Source organism: Stegodyphus dumicola, chromosome 5 (genome assembly GCF_044657685.1).
Source record: "Stegodyphus dumicola isolate Sdum_Otavi_A_Nest chromosome 5, ASM4465768v1".
NCBI classification, from domain to species: Eukaryota; Metazoa; Arthropoda; class Arachnida; order Araneae; family Eresidae; genus Stegodyphus; species Stegodyphus dumicola.
This window is the reverse complement of record NC_140772.1, coordinates 88666608-88684339: the sequence shown is the minus strand read 5'-3', so window position 1 is coordinate 88684339 and position 17732 is coordinate 88666608. Positions and strand designations below refer to the sequence as shown.

The window sequence follows — 17732 nt, the reverse complement described above, 5'->3', positions numbered from 1 at the left end:
ACGAATCAAAAATAATCGCTGTACAAAAGTATCCGACTCCAAACACGGCAAAGAAGCTCTCTTCTTTTCTAGGACATTGTTCATATTATAGGTCCTTTATAAAAGATTTTGCAGCTATTGCTGAACCATTGTTAAAATTAAAAAGGAAAAAGGCAAGATTCTGGTGGACGGCCGAAGCCAATAGTGCTTTCGAAAAATTAAAACAAGCATTAACGCAAGCCCCTGTGTTGAAATTTCCTGAAAAATATGAGAATTTAGAAATTTCAGCGGATGCTTCGGATTATGCGGTAGGAGCGGTACTTTCGCAAAATCAGCAGCCCGTGGCATTTTTTAGCCGAACTTTAAATCAAACACAAAGAAACTATTCCGCGATCGAGAGAGAGGCACTTGCAGTTCTGTTAGCAGTGCAAAATTTCCGAGTCTATTTTGGAAAGGCGCCAATAACAGTGTACTCTGATCATGCGGCGGTAACTAGATTGTACTCAGGGAAAAACTTATCCCCAAGGTTAATAAGATGGCCATTCAAGCTACAAGAATATAATCTGGTAATCAAGCATACCCCCGGAAAGGAAAATATCGTAGCAGATGCCCTATCCAGAATTAAAATAGATGAAGAAGGTAATACTGTAAGGGTGGCAATGCTCACAGCATGTACAATAAATTCCCGAGAAACTGTAATAACCGAACTGGGTAAGGATCCTGAGTTTGGAAGCATTTATGAGTATTTAAAGGATCCTGAAAATTTTAGCCACCAAGATATTGTGGCGATAAGAAATAGGGCGGCCCATTACGAACTAATAGAAGGTCTATTATTTTATACAAAAACTAGAAATTCCAACAACGAATTTCGACCTGTTATCCCAGCTAGTCTTAGATTAAATATCCTGCAGGAGTTACATGACAGCCCTTTAGCTTCATGCTGGTATTCGAAAAACTATCCAACGCGTACGCGAGGCATTTTTTTTTCCTGAACTACAAAAGTTAACAAGGGCGTATGTCCAGTCCTGCCCAACATGTCAAGCAGTTAATTATATTAATTTCCGCCCGGCCGGGTTTCTAAATAGTATTAAATCCGAATTTCCAAATGAAATAATTGGCATCGATTTATTGGGCCCTTTCCCAAAAAGTCAGTTAAATAAAAGTCGCTATCTCCTTGTTATGGTTGATCATTTTAGTAAGTGGACCGAAATTGTTCCCTTAAAACGAGCCTCCGCGAAATTAGTTACTGATTCTATTTTAAATAAATATATTTTAAAACACGAGGCGCCCCTGAAAGTTATATCGGTTAATGGTCCTCAATTTAAGTAATATATTTGAAGACATTTGCCAAAAACTGGGCATACGTCATTTAAAAATGGTCCCGTATCGGCCGCAATCAAATATAGCGGAACGGGTCAATAGAAATATAGTGAAAATTATCCGTAGTTATGTTAAAAATTTTCATAAAAGCTGGGATAACTATGTCAATGACCGCAATGCTTTCGCCCTTAGGACCGCAAAACATGATACAACAGGCAAAACTCCTGCTGAGTTATTTTTAGGCAGAAAGATTATAACGCCGTTAGATAAATTATTTTATGTGCAACAAAGAGCGCCAGAATTTAAAATGGGTTATATAGAAAAATTAATTAAAGAAGCAAAAAAGAATACTGAAGTATCACAGAGAAAACAAAAACTTTATTACGATTTGAAACGACGGGGAGTAACTTATTAAGTAGGAGATGAAGTATTAAGAATTAAGCATTCACTTTCTTCAGCACCAGAAGATAAAACCGCCAAATTTTTTTCCATGATTTGAAGGACCACATGTCATAGAAAAAATAACTCACGCTGTAGTGGTGTTAAAAGCCATGAATGGGGAAACATGCTCCGCAAGCATTGATCAAATAAAACCATATTATGATCGTAATAAAATGCAAATATTCAAAGATCTTTTGCAGGATCCGGCACGGCAGGCAAAAGCTCCAGAGGTGGAACAACGACAAGTACAAGGGCAAGCCATTAGGAGGCAGGAGCAATTGAAAAGAAAGTTTCCCCGTTGGAAATATGAAGGTAACAAGAAAAAGAAGCCGTTCCACCGTCCAGAAAAGAGAGCTCACGACCACCCCCAGAATGAAGAAGGGAGAAGTACGACGAATGCAAAGAAAGCCAGGAGAAACAACGGCAACTATAACCCGGCTCCCAAGCGGAAGATCTACTCATCGGACAGGACTCTTCGCAGCAAATGTCGCCGAACTGCGGAAGGGCCACTAGCGGCGGAGGAAAATATACAAGGAAAATTTGAACGGCCAGCAACGAGGTCCAAGCAGGAACGAGAGAGAAGTGTCCCGGTTCCGCCAAGACCAGCTGCCATCAAACGGCAAAGACCACAGGCAGAGGCGAAAAAGAAGGTATTCAAGGGTGACCGAACTGGAGGAAAAAAAAGCTTCTATAGGAAGGCACTGAAGGGCGAGCCCGCACAAGAGGGAGGATAAATCAAACTAGAATCTTCGCTACCTTCCAGGACTGGGCTGAGAAAAGAATGTCCGAATATCACAAAGATAAGTAAAATTTTATGTTACTTTGCAAACTTAAGTTAATCTTTCATTTTTACTGCAAGTGGCAGATTTCAAGAAGTTTTACCTCATGTGAGGTCTACCTTTATCGCCAAAAAGGGGAGAAATGAGTTGTTACCGATTTTGGTATTATGTTTTTCAATTACTCGCGCGTAAAACTAAAGTTGATGTATAATAGGAATGTGTAAATACTTGAATATTGTAAAAGTTATTGTATAAATTTTATTTAAAACATTCTGGCAAGAAAGAAGTTTTAGTCTGAAAGACTTTTGAAATGTAGTATTTCAATGTAGAAGAATTGGCACTTGCTTGGAAAAGAATAGAAGTTAACAATGTACTACTAATGTATGTTTTAAAATGCGTAAAATTAACGGCATATTAATATGTTCTTATATACAATGTGAACTGTTATTTTAAATGTTAAGAAATACTGTGATATGGTAAAAGTGAAAGTAATGCCAAGAAAATTTTAAACTTATTCGTGTGACTCTAAAAAGACCAAATTATGGTGAATATGTGTTAAAGGTTGAATGAATGTAGTTAGGCTCTCTGACGCTACACTTCAGAGTTAGCCACTTTCAGAATAGTACCTCAGGGCTTAGAATTGAAGATAGGGTGTGTTACGAGGTCTTGTTATGTTGAGTTTTAACACGTTAGTGTTTTGATTGTAGGCGGCAGTGTTGAACACGTATACATAAACACATTCGTGTTTGGTGTTTTCTTTTACAACACATGTCAGAGAGCACGGGGAGAGATAATTAAAATAAAGTCATGAATGAAATAAGAATGTTAAGAGAAATATAAATATTCATGTTACTTGCCATTTCATTGTGTAACATTTCATTAAACTAGTTTTCCTTCCAGATCTCTGGAAGGAACCAGATTTGAATAAAAGCTCCTGTTTATATGCAGTACAGATGAAAAATTGGTTGTCCATGGAGCTGATATTGTAAAAACAATTTTTTTTTTTAAATTTCTAGGTTCTAGTGAGAAATGTTTGTAAAAGATTGGCCTCGCGTTAGATTCTTGAGCTAAAAGTTTTCAACAAGGTCGTTTTAGACCTGAGTTTCAAACTAATTAACTCTGGCGGGAAGTATGTAAGGATCTTAAGTTTTACTAACGTTTATTTTTATTTTAACCAGTTCACCGTTTGCCCGAGAGAGATACGTTCACAGGAAAGGCATCGTCATCCGTTAGCGTCGGCAGACTCTCGTCGGGGTGAAATTTGGGCTGAAACGTAACCCCCGAGACACATACGACGCAGCGATCTTTCTCCACCCCCCACAGAATGAGTCGAAAATCAAAAGGGGTGATTGACGAGTTACTTATCTTCTCAGTGGTGTCGCATTAGGATCACAGAGGGGCTGTTTCAGGAAAGTAAAGGATGGGGACACTTTCTTCGAATAGCTACCCTCTCAAAATACCTTATGAAATCCACAACAGCTTTCTCCCTTTCTATTAATGAACAAAGGGATTTGAATGCCATCTTTTCAATTCTTAACGATTCAGTTCTTCTCTTTTGTTACAGGCCAACAAGAAAATATTAAAACAAAATTCAAGGACATTTCAAATACTAGCTAATGTCCTTATTTTTACTTTATATAAAGCTTTTTCTTGACAATTAAAAATTACATTTACATTGTAATAGATTGCAATAGATTTGGGGTTAGGTGCAGGAAGTGGAAGTGGGGTTGGGTGCAAAGGGAAAAATATCTGCTCTAAGGACTACACCAGTCTTTGTGTTTTATGTTGCCCCTTAGGGGGTCTTTATTCACCATCCTTCAGTGTGACAGGTACGCTGTTCAATCTGATTTGAACAGAACTTCTAAATAGGCTTTCACAGATGGTGAAAGGGGGAAAGAAATACTCTGAGCCCAGTTTTAGACACAAAAAATTTACCTTTGGATGCGAAAAATGGCACGAAATTTTTGCAATTTTCCTTACGGCGAACTGGTTAAATCTTTACTATCACTTCTTATTTTCTACTTCCGGCCAGAATTAAAAGCTTTAACTTATTTATGCAAATTTGTCTGGCGAACGCCAAGTACTTAAGTTGTGGCTTTTTGCCAAGCGAGAGAGAGGAAGGAGTTAGTCGAAGCAGGCCGCTTACCTTAGCAGTTTTACTCGGTTGCTGGTTGCCTTCCAGGCCAGAGGTTTAATCCTCGTGATAATTTTAAACGTATTGTAGTGTTAACAGTTCGCTGTACTACATACGGCTTCCTGTTAATATACGGCCAATCTTCCACGTAGGCCCTTGTTTATTATTCCAAAGTTAAGTTAGAGTTTAGTTAAATATTTTTATATTCTTACGTTCAGACCACAAGTAGTTGGTCTCTGTATTCCGAAGTACGGAAATTATTGTAAAGAGTGAAAAATAAAGGGTTTCGTGTACCCTTCCTGTGTATCTTGTCTACTTCCCACATTTATTGAACATACCTTTAGTATGCTCCCTGTTCCGAGTCAGGGTCTTTGCATGTTCCCAAAGAAAGTAAGGTGGAACATTGAACCTGATACAGTTCGTGATAATTTTCTGAGTTTTCTGAGTTCAGTTCTGAGTTTGAGACTGATCAGTGACTACTAAGATCGATCGAAAATAAGAAATTTTCCGTAAGGAAACATGAAAAAAAAAATACTCGTTGGCTGAAAAGAAGTTTCATAATTTGAGAAATAAAATTAGGTTTTATAAAATATATGGAGTGAAAATTACGACAAGATTACTAATGCAAAAAATCTTATAAAATTTGAAGTCATGACCTTCCAAACATTGAAAATTGAGAGCAAGATGAATATATTTACATCGAAAAAATCAAGGATGAATTAACATTTGAACGAAATATTAAACTTGACAAAATGCACTTTTTAAAGAAATTATGATGGACTTCATGAATTAGCTCCTGCTGCAAATAATTTGGAAATTAAGTGTGACATTCTTAGTAAATGAAATAATCATGTCTAAATTAATAAATTGTTATTATTTCTTTTAACCTAAACTTATCCACCGAGTTTTTCGCTGTAACGTTTAGCAAGTATTTATTCGCAATCTTTCATTAAGAAATTTAGACAAATTTACTCTGATCAAGAAGGGTCTTCTAACTTTCACGAAAAATGTTATCATATCCAATCTATTGAATACACTCATCAACATTTTCTATTTTGTGTATTTCCTTGAAGTTCTACCAGATTGGGCAAGCTGGCGATATACATAGCGCTAGATGCTGGTTTCAATTTTGTATTCCAGAAGTTGCTCTTGGTGACAATTTGAAATTAAAACGATAAAAGAAAGAAAATAACTCTTTGAACTTGCCATTGAGTTGATGAATGATGACTAACAGACCTTTTATTCAAAAAGACATTCGAAAAATATATCGCAGCGTGGTGTTGCACAGTCTGATAGAGCCTCTGTTCTACAGTGTTTGATGCATTTCAATTCTTTCTCTCTCTGTTGAATAGAAATATGATGGCTATGAATGATATGTCAAGAATTTATTTACGAGGGAAGCTAAAATAAAAACCAGTGAAAAAATACATTGAATTTGTTTCCAGTTTGTGATTCCTTGGCTTGAAAAGGAATGTTATTATCATTATACTATCAAACCATATGCTAATTTTAGCTTAAAGTTCTGTCATTTAAAGTGCTAGCTACTCTTATAAATGCCATCTGTAAAGATTAAGATAATTAATAATGTGAATTAAAATCCGATAACCTTATTTTATCATCTGATCGAAATTTTTTTCTTGGGGCAAAATGGAGAATAATGCCAGTTTAATATACTTTTATTATTTTTTAAATAGTTTGTAGTAAATTTCAGATATGAATAAAATTAAAAAATGAATTAATATTATCAAATAATGCGTTTAATATGAAAGCAAAATTTCTTGTTTGTATACAAAACAGATTCAATAGATAAATCTATCTATGGTTTATATTAATATTCATTAAAATGTGTTTGGAATCAAGGCAAAATTGTACATTCTTGACGAAATTCTTTACAAAATATATGAAATTAACAGTTGTAACGGTGAAATTTACATACAGTATGATACTGATAGTCTACAGATTTTCGTGCTTATAAGGACAACCATAGAAAAAGATAAATAAATCAAAATATGCTCACATGAAGAGTTTTTGTTGTACATTTATTATACCCTGATCAGTTCGCACTACTAACAAAATTTTTACCCTCAATGAATGCCTAGAAGATAATCTGAACTTAAAGACTTATACGAAAATGTCCATTTAGATTTAATAATGCTTAGCAGCAATAAAAGGTGTTCGAAATTTCAGAATTACATAGAGAAATTAAATCTTTGCGCAAAAAGAAATAAAAATAAAACATTAACGAGATCCCTAATTTTCACCTATTATTCTTTCCACTTATTGTTCTTTAAGTTTTCCACAATAGAATAAAAACTGTCTTATTTCTATGTGAAAAGAATCCATTTCTAAAGAAAGCAAAATTTATTGACGAAAAATGTTCTGGTTAAGAAACCTATAAAATTAGTGAAATTTTTTTTTAACTTGTTAGCTTGTAAAATGTTAGCATATCTATCAATATATTTCATACTAAAATGTGCGTTAAAAGAAATTTGAGATTATGCTTCCCTGCTATGAAGTTGCAGTGTTAATATTGTCTAATTAAAGGAATATTTATTCGCGCTTAATTAACAACTAAATTTCTTGATTTTTATCTCCCCATCAATTTTTTTTGTTAACAATCTAATTTCCCAGACAAAATGACTGTATTCTTTTAATTGTGCTTCAAATGCATGCATGAAATTGTATTGGAAGTAATTGTTATATACTTGAAATAGACATTTAACTACATCCAAGTTCCACAGTTAGGTATACACAAATAAAGTCTAAAAGAAACAAAAACAAAAAGTTAAAAATTTCGTAACCCTTTGATGACAATTGAAACAACTTGCCTTAATTTCCATCACACTACTATAAAACGTTTGCATAAACATAATTAAATCAAAGGATAAAAAATTTAGAGTTTCTGCTCTCATGCTCTTGACTTAATTTTATTCTTTTAAATAAGGAAATAGATCATTGATACTATTGAAATTCTTTTGTTATGTGTTATTCTTTTGTACACAATGTGTCCCGACATAATTACAAAGCAGTTTTTAAAATCTATTCTAACTCCACGTAAGAAATTTCCAAAATTTTCTAAAATATTTTAAAGATTTTTTATTGTACGTAAATACAGTGACAATATAATTTTATCTTTCATTAATTGTCAATATATACAGAATTGTTAATGTACACTTGAGGCTTTAGTCAGACCCCAAGAAACTAGTCACATATTGACAAGTGTGGAGAAAGTAACGGCCATGGAACATCTCTGAATGTCAGACAACCAGAAGTCTAGGAAAAGCTCAGGTAGGGATCTTCTAGCAATATGTGATAGGTTTTCAGTATGAAGTGCTATTTCCAAATTATGCCACGGAAGAAATTGTCAGATTCTGTGGAGAATGTCTGAAAAATGTTTTGTTTTTTTTCAAAAATAAGATTTTGAATAAAGAAATAGTTCTTTTATAATAAATGCCATTGCATATCCAATTTTGTCTTAAAATAACAAAATATTTGAGCTATTTATAAATATTCAAGGTGGTTAGTTTCAGCTTCAGAACCGCCAGATACCGTACTGTTGTTACAACTGCAGTTATACTCATGCAACTTTATTGGAATCTGTAATACACTTTTGATTGTTGAAAAGAATGGAACGATAAATTAGATGAAGAATTTTGCACGAAAAGAAAGGAAGTGTCACGAGGAAAATAGTTGCAATGAACCAATATTTATGAAATATAGAAATTTCAGTAGCACTAAAGCTTGCATTACTATTAGTGTGATACATATAATGCATTTTCGAACGACAGTTCAGAAATGATGCAAATTTGGGAAAGAGAAAGAAGAACAAATAAAAATATTTCCAAACTTGGCCTCTGTGTCGGTCCGTGAAGAAAGCCATATGAGTGCCCTCGCAACAGAGTGCACGCATGTGGCTTATATCCAATTGCGGTTGCTGTTGAAATGAAAGATAATTTGAGTTTAACATGCTTCAAATGACCGTCTTCTAGATGATACGTAGCATCTTACATTTACGAATCTGAAGCAGAACCTCTACTACTATTAATGAATGAGTAAGTTCGGTTTGGATAAGGGAACCAAATTCTGGGAATACCTATGAATATAATTTCCAAAGAATAAAATTTTATGCTGACAATTCAAAAGAATTTCCAAATTACCAAAACCTGAAAGTTACAACAGCATATTAAATGAACCATTAAAAATGCAGTAGGTATTAATTCTGGAAACTAAGCGAACTAGATGGATTATTTTTCACAATTATTTTTTCAATTTTCTCTCATTAAGCTTCGTTCAGACGGGGGCGTAAAGGCCATAAGTAGTTAAAGCCGAGCTCCGTTGCCAAGGCAACCAGTCTGTGCTACGTCACAAAATCTGGTTTAGAACTCGGGGCATAGGGTTCAAAGTTTTCAACTTTACGCCGAGTTTGGGATAAGCGTCGTCCAATCAGAGCGAAGCTAAAACGAAGCGGCGTTCTACAGAAGATTTCGCTGTTACAAAACAAGCAGAGCGAACGTGGGAAATCAATCGAGCAGGACAACGGCGCGGGAAAGTTGTAGACACATCCACGCATGCGCAAATTTAGCTTCTCTTATTGGCCACGGCTTTAGACCCGTTCTCACAAGTGTGAACGGAATTCCCGTATTTTATGCCCTTATGACTACGCCTCTATGACCTTTACGCCACCGTCTGAACGCAGCCTTATTATAATTAATCATTATACCCTCATTAGTAATTTATAGCCTCAGTAACTAATACAGCTGATTCTTTAAAGCTGCTAGCCCACCTAGGATGCTCTTCGAAAAATGCATATTGCATTTGTAATTTTTTAGAAGTTTTCTTAAAATGCATGTTTTAAAAAAACATATAACGTAATGATTAAAATATTTTTGTCATATAAGCTCAATAACATTTTGAAAATTACTACTTGAAACGTTCAAGTTCAAAATGCTCGATGAAATAGTAACAGGTTGTTAAGCCTTTTCTAATAGATTAAAACAGCATATCAAAATGTAATTCAGTATTTTAAAATGTAATTATAAAAAAATTACTTTCGTACGTATTGAATTGTAGATACAAATCATGGTCTAAAATACAGCTTCTTTTCATAGTTTCATATTTCACCATTTTGTATACCTCTTTATGTACTGGATATAGTTATAAGCCCCGAGAAATAAAAACTTATTTGAAAAGTCTTTTTGTCATATCTATAAATAGCGAAGATGCGTAATACGATAGTCTTACTTTCGTGGAATTGCAGTTGAGTAGGAAGTTGAAGGAAAAACATGATAAGTTTCCATCCGAGTTGTGATGGGATTTCTCTTCTAGCGATTAAACCTTACACATTTCCAGCTGTGATAACGACTTGAAGGCTTACATTACACTTTTTTCTCTGCTTCAAATTATTGGAAAGTAGATAAGGGTACTCCTTGACAAAGTATTCGATATGTGGCATAAGTGGCATGAACATGGGAAATCTTCAAAGCTCTCCCTGGGAGATAAGAATTATCTCACTCAGATAAGAGGAAAGAAATATAATGTACAGAAATCACTCTTACCTGTCACGATTATTTTCCCAGCAGTGATGCTGACCACCATTTCGCCAGTTAATCTGTGTCTCGTCTGACAGCGATAGCTCCAATCTGAATCTTTTTCTTGCGTTTCGTGAATAAGAAGTTCTCCGGAATACAGGACGGTGTGCGAGCGTACTGAAAAAAAATGCTTATGTGAAACAGATAAAAATAAATATAGTTATAAAGCAATTTTTTCTACCTTTCATTGCAGATATATGTGCACATGTATATGCAGTTCTTCGAAGTGAGCACCGGGCTCATTTCTTTCTGATGAGCAGTGGATCCCTTCCTCATTAAATACTGATGTCAGCCAGTAGTCATATAGTCTCAATTACACAATTCCTCAAGGAAAGACGTAGAATATTTTTGAAATAGTTCGGTGTGCTTTCGTAGAAAAACTCGGTCTAGTTAGCGTAATTTTTATCGTGCTTAATGCTTCAATAAATTAAATTAAAATTTTTCCAAGTTTTACATGCAAAAATTCGAGAAAATATCATTAATTAATAAGTTTTATTATTATGCCTTGCAGAAAGGAATTACGAGTTGGTTTACCATATATGAAAACATTAATCACTAAAAGGAGGATATTTTTTTTTCCTAGATCTTGCTAAAATTTTCTCAAATTCCATAGTAATGAGGAAATTGCTCTAAACTACTAAATTCATTTCTCATATATTTTTTAAAAAATGTAAGAAATTTGATTTAAAGTATAATGAGTATAAAGTATTTCTCCCGCCTTCTTGCCTTCGTGGTGTAGTGGTCTACACGCTCAGCGCGTTATTAAGAGGTTCGCGGTTCGATTCCCGGTGAAGGCGTTGCTAATTTTTCATCTTGCTTACTTCCAAAAATAACTAATGTCTCTACATGAGCATTTTGCTATTTCGATTTTTAAGATATAAATGCAACCACTTCGAATAGTCTAGTGTAACAAATAACCGTAGCTAAAGTAAAATTATATTCTTGCAAAGCATGCCTCTCGTCATGTCATTCGCTAACACGAGTATCAGGGAGTGAAAATTTCTTGATTCTTGCCAAATATGAATAATTTACTTGTAGCCTACTTACTATACAAATTTTGCTTCTGATTATGATATTCTTTCATATATTGAAAACGTCAATTATTAAGTGTTTATTAAATATAAGAGAGCAGTCAAACAAATGTTTTCTAGAATCTATTATGTTTTGTAGCATAAAACGCTTTGTTTTAATTTTAAAAACTACAGAGGAGAAACAGGACATTTTTTCAGTTTTACAAAATAATTTTCATAAATGATGTAAATGCAAAAAAGATATGAAATATAATTGTTAAAACTAAATGTTAATTTCCTTCATTTAAATTCTGTGAAAACATATATTTAGAGCAATTTTGAAAATTATTTACACAAGCATTTTCTTGCCTGCATCATTCGAAGAAAAAAAATAAAGATTAAGAATTCAAGCACAAGAAAACAACTTCTGAAATTTAATACTTAAAAATGATTAACCAATATTAGGTAAATTTAACATAAACGTATCTTTCTTTGTGAGAGAGAATAAATTTGAAAATAACGCTATATCCTTTCTTACTTCACATTATATTTATAGTCCCATGGCTCTTATTAAGACAGACAACAGACTAAACTCAAAAACATACAGATTTGCGACACGGCAACGCATTACTGTTATTTTAACCGAAAATCTAAATGCAGTTTAAAATTATGCTTTTGAAATTAAAATTACAAATAACGCCTTTGATAACAATACGCCATTCTCCACATAATAAAAATTGTGATAAAGTTCACTAAATTAAAAAAGTAAACGTTTTTCATTAACTCCTGCTAGCAAATGTTTTTAAAAAATAAAATAAATATATATATATATATATAGAGAGAAATATAATTATAAATATAAAAAGTTTTCAGAGTTTTCAGTAAGTTTTCAGATTTCATATTACGCCCAAAGGGCCCTTTTTTTAACGTTTGGTGCGTTACTTTGTTTACGGAATATCATGTTCTTCACACTTACACCACATAAAATTCAATTCAACAGTAATATTACAAAATATTTAAAAACAGCATATCTTTAGAATTTCCGATAGACAGTCTCACGCGCTGGATATAAAAATGTTTTTTTTCCTTGTGCAGTGTTGCCATTGCCGGCTTTGAAATCGTTGGATTTGTTAATCAAAAATTCGTTAAAGTTTGTTAAATTGTGAAATAGATAATGAAACAAATTCGAAATTCACATTTCGGGCTCTCAGGTGCCCATATTCCGGTGGAAGATTACGTTATTAAAAATTTGATGGCCTTAAGTACAGTCATTTATTCACAATTCAAGAAACATACCTGTATTCGTGCACATTGTCCTTTATTTAATTGCTTTTAAAATAATACAGATCGATAATATTCGCGGCAACAATTTGAAAAGTGATTTAGACTTTTACAGTGATTCAGTGCAAAAATTCACTTTTGAGAGTAATAGCCCTTCTGAGCTAACGCTCCTTTGGGCTTAAAAAAAGGCGAAAAAGCAAAGATAAAATTTCAGAATCAGTAATAGAAATTTGCGGTCATCATTGCAAATTCATCTGTTAAAATTGAAGATCAATATTTATATTTCAACAAAGGCTAACTTTGCAATAAAAGAAAAGGAAAACAAAAGTAATGTCCTTTTATTTCAGTGAAAAATGTGACAAGAATAATTACAGAAAACGAATACTGAATGTTGGTTAAAAGACGTGATTTGCATTAAGATCGAAAAACAATCGGTTTCATCGAACCCCTATATGCCAGACAAAAACAAAATTGAACGTCTATGTATGTGTTTGCGACGTTAATGAAGTCTGCAAAGCGTGGGGTCCATAGAAAACAAAACGGTCGAAATAGGGAGAACGTGACGATCACAATGCAAGACTATTAAGGATGGTGCTCCATTAAGGACATAACGCCAGTATCTTAAACTACTTGCTAGTTTCATGTTCCTCCGCTATTTAGTCATTAAGCTTGGCTCGTCTAATGGGACAAGATCAATTATCTAGTCCCAGTATCATCACAAAGTGCCATTCTATCTGTTCGAAAATGCAGACCGTGCCAAAGATCGCCCATTAGCTGAAACCCGGTTGTTCATAAAACGACATTTTAAAATGGCATGTTATTTGTTGTTAAGAAGAGGGTATTCTTAAGGTAATCGACCTGTGTCATAGCACTGGAGAAAAAGTACTCTGATGTTCCATTGATCATTTTAGTACAATATCAACGACGACATTAATATATGCTCCAGAGAAAAGTTTTCTACTCAGAAAAGCTTATCAAGTATTCAGGTGCTTATTAGTAACGATTGTTAACCTAATTTTTTAAAGCACATAGCCAAAGAAAGCTCAAGAGAGTTTTGCAAATTTAAGCGCTGAGAAGTTATAAAATAAGAAAAGGCTTTTAAAAAATTTGTAAAAATGTAAACTGAAAAAAATATTGTTAAAAAGTAAAAAGAAAGAATTATACGTAAAATAAACAAACATATTTAAAGTGTATTATTTTTCCCTGAACTTTTCATTGTATTTTATTTTTTCGTGTTAAATTTCTGTCATTCGTTTCTTTCTCAAAACATTTTACACCAGTGGTATTTACGTTTCTTTATTTTTGATCAGAAATTACCGAAATCATAGTTTCAAAATTTTGAAAACAAAGAGGAAAACTGTAAAGCCCTCTTCACTGTTTGGCTGTCTAAGAATAATAACCCTTTGGTAGATGGTTTACAGCGGATTAATTCGTTAATTTTAAACAGCCCACCAGCGGCCGAGCGGTAGAGTCGCTGAACACTGGTAGTTCGGTCTGAGGTTCGAATCCCGCGAACGGGCATGGCTGCATGGGCGTTTTCGTGGTTTTCCCCATGTGTAACGTGTATACGAGCCAGTTTGCCTTAGAAAGTCCTCCACGAAGGCATCCCTCCCCTTAGGCAGATAGCCCTCGAGGACTTGCCATAATCACACACACACGTTAATTTTAAAGTTAGTGAATCGTTTTTTTAGCCCAAAGGGCGTTAGCTCAGAAGGACTATTAATTTCGTTTTGGCATTTTCCGGCGAAAATTTGAAATGTCCATTTCACTTTTCGAATTGTCGCCACCAAATATTATCGCCCTGTGGTATATTAAAAGAAATTAAATAATGAAGGATCTGCATAAATGTATGCATGTTTCTCGCATTGTGATAAAGCAATGGTAGCTAGATCTATGAAATTTTGAATAACGTACGTCTCCACGCGAATATGGGTATCTGGAAGCTCTAACTTGGATTTGGAATTTGTTTTATTATCGATTTCATATTTTGTATAACGAATTTTTGATTTAACGTTTTAACGCTTTAACGAATTTTTGAATAACAAACTCAACGATTTCAAAATCAGCAAAGACAACACTCTACGGAAAAAAAAAAAAAAAAAAAAAAAAAAAAAAAAAAATTGCCAGCGCGCGAGACTGTGTATCGGAAATTCTAAAGATGTGCTCATTTTAAAATTATTTTGCGATACTGCTGTTGAATTGAATTTTATGGTTTAAGTGCGAAGAATATGATACTTAATAAATAGAGATAATACACAAAACTTTTAAAACAACTCCCCTTTGGGTGTGATGTAAAATCTGAAAGCTTTCAGATTTTTTATATAGTTTGCCTTTTATTTATTTATTTATTTTTATTTATTTGTTTATTTATTAATTTTTGGCATTTTTCCCGCTTTTTTCAAGAGTCTTGATTCTTACATCTTGTTCATAATCATAGTTATAAAGGTGACCGATAAAAAGAAAAGAAAAAAAAAAAAAAAAAAGAAACGGATATAACGGTACCGAAAAAAGTGACTTTAAGCGCGAATTAGGATATGGATTAGATTTATATACAGCATTGTTCTAATATTTTTATACAAAATTGGATTTTTTTGTGAAATAACATATAACTTTTTTCCATATTTGGATTCCATGACTCAAATTATGCCAAACTGCCAAGTTTTGTCAAAATCGTCCGAGTAGTTTTTAAAAAATTAGCTCTCAAAATTTTAGCTCCTCCATGTTAATTGAATCTCGTATATATTTATTAATATCTCTTTTTTTACTCAATTTACTTGATTCCTCCTTTCACATTTCGAAATATAGGTTTTTAAATAAAATTCACCTACATTTTATGATTTTTTTTTTAAATCTGTATTTTAAAATATTTTTATAAATTTTTCGGAAAAAAATTTGAATTATAACCTATAAGGTATTTCTCCCGCCTTCTTGTCATGCCTTCGTGGTGTGGAAGTCTGCACCCTGAGCGCGTATCCAGAGGTCCGTGGTTCGATTCCTGGCCAAGGCCTTGCATATTTTTCTTCTTGCCTGCTTCCAAAAAATGCCTAATATCGCTACACTGGCGCCCGAATAAAAGGGTGCTGGATGATGATTCTCCTCACGCAGGATTTGGCGATTGGGTCCCCTAAAAAAACTCAGATGTCCTTTAAAAGGGGGGAGTATATGAGGTATTTCTCCCGCCTTCTTAGCATGCCTTCGTGGTGTGGTGGTTTGCACACTGGGCGCGCATCCAGAGGTCCGTGGTTCGATTCCCGTCAAAGGCGTTTGCTCATTTTTCATCTTTCATGCTTCCAAAAAAATCCTAATGATTCTACAAACCTATAAAATTTTTACCATCATCTTAAAGCAGATGTATTTCTAATCATACCTGCAAAAAATTAGAGTTCTTTAGAAAATTTCCTATGATATACGTGAATTTACACATTGCCGCGTTCTGAAATTTTGCATACTTGTTATAGGCGATAATAACCCCAAATGTGTTTTTACGCACTTTATTGAAATTATTCGAAAGTATGAACGATAGCTTTTTCCCTCTCGTCTGCAATGTAAAAAAGGAAAGGAAAGGAAGATAAGTTGCTATAAATTAAGAAGTTCGCCAAGTGAATTATTCTTAATGCAAACTGAAAAAAGATGGGCCAAAATAAATTTTTAAATTTCTCCATAAATTCCATACGAAATTTTACAAAATTTAATATTTAGGCATGATTTGTGTCGTAGAATCGAAATATGGGAAAACATTGCCATGTCATTTCAGGAGAAGTCCGATTTTGTATGATTGTGTAAACATATCTATAAATGTAAAATATATCCGAATTCTTGCCTGCGAGAAATGGAGAACGCAATTTGAATTTCATCAATCGGCCCAGTAGAACGGCAGATGTAGCACTGTCCTACTTTGTCTTTTTCGCAGTGTACGTGCTAATGGCAAGACACTGAGTTAAGTGCAAGTAATCAAGGAAATTTAAAAACGAAATTTTTCCGAGAAAGTTGTGGAGAAATCGTACATTTATTCCCTTTTATTAGTATTAGCAGCATTATGTTTCGCGCCGTTCTGGAAAGAGACCAGATTAAGGGCCGGTAAATATATAGAAAAATTTTGTAAATTGCAAAACTAGTAAAATTTTAAAAGTGTAATTTTATAATTTTATACTTTATTCATATATTAAGGAAAAAACTATCAAAATTTCAAAAACTTAAGCTGATATCAAAAATCTAATCAGATGAAACTATTTTTACTTCTTAAAAATTACATAACTAGCAAATATGCTTAGAAAAATATAAATTGTACGAAGTAAAGGAAGTAATGTTTCGTACAAGCATATTTGAATTCCACAACCAGCGAGAACTGGCAAAGCAACGAGGGCTATCTGTCTACGAGCAGAATGCATGTGCAGATTAAAATTTGAGGGTACTCTTTAAAGGATTGCTCTTTAAGCGCTCGTATTTACGTTCTAGGTGGGAAAGGCATGATTTTCTTCAACAGAGTATTCTCATAAATGTAAAAATGATCAAATGGCAAATACTTCAGAATGTTATTAATTATTAAAAATATGGGAAACATGACAGCTAATACATAGAGTGTTCACATCTAACTCAATCTGCTGGAAGTGGCAAGAAACAATTTCTCGTTATTTTTGGAAGAATACAGGAAACTACAACTTTTTCCCCAAAATCTATGAAAACAAAAATGCAAAACATTGGATTTGTTGAGAGAATAAGGTTTTCTAATCAAAGCAAATTCAGCATCTTTGGTGATTACGAAGAGTTTATAGAATGGAAATAATCAAGTAATAATAATGATAGTTTAAAATACCTAACATTAGGCAGGCTACGTTACTTGCATATATAGTAGACAGGCAAAGTTACTGATATGGCAAAGCGTACAAAGGCTGTTTGTCTAAGTGGCGGAATTTCTTCGTGAAGGACTTACTAGGGGAACGATGAAATATTAGGGAACCCAAGAAAACATGGAAAAATCCATAAAGGCAACTATGCAGCTAGCCCGTTCGCATGAATTCGAGCCGAGTCTTTAGCTGTCTTAACCGCTCGGCCAATAGGGAGTGGAGGAAAAAGAAATTTGTGATACGGGGTGCATTTCATACGTTGAAGCAATAATATGATTGCTCTTTTAATTATTATCCAATTTATATTCAATTTTTGTTACGCTATGAAATGAACATAAAATTTTGAAATGCTTGAG

General features: G+C 33.7%; 1 protein-coding gene across 3 annotated transcripts in view; it reads right to left on the bottom strand.

Moving 5' to 3' along the window:
* Positions 1–17732, bottom strand: part of LOC118181836 (cell adhesion molecule Dscam1-like) — a 1419238-nt gene that overhangs the window by 432200 nt on the left and 969306 nt on the right. For all 3 annotated transcript variants that reach the window (XM_085816859.1, XM_085816860.1, XM_085816861.1), the window contains exon 4: positions 10209–10358. In XM_085816859.1, the coding sequence (XP_085672985.1) occupies positions 10209–10358 (150 nt within the window). The remainder of the gene's footprint in view (positions 1–10208; positions 10359–17732) is intronic.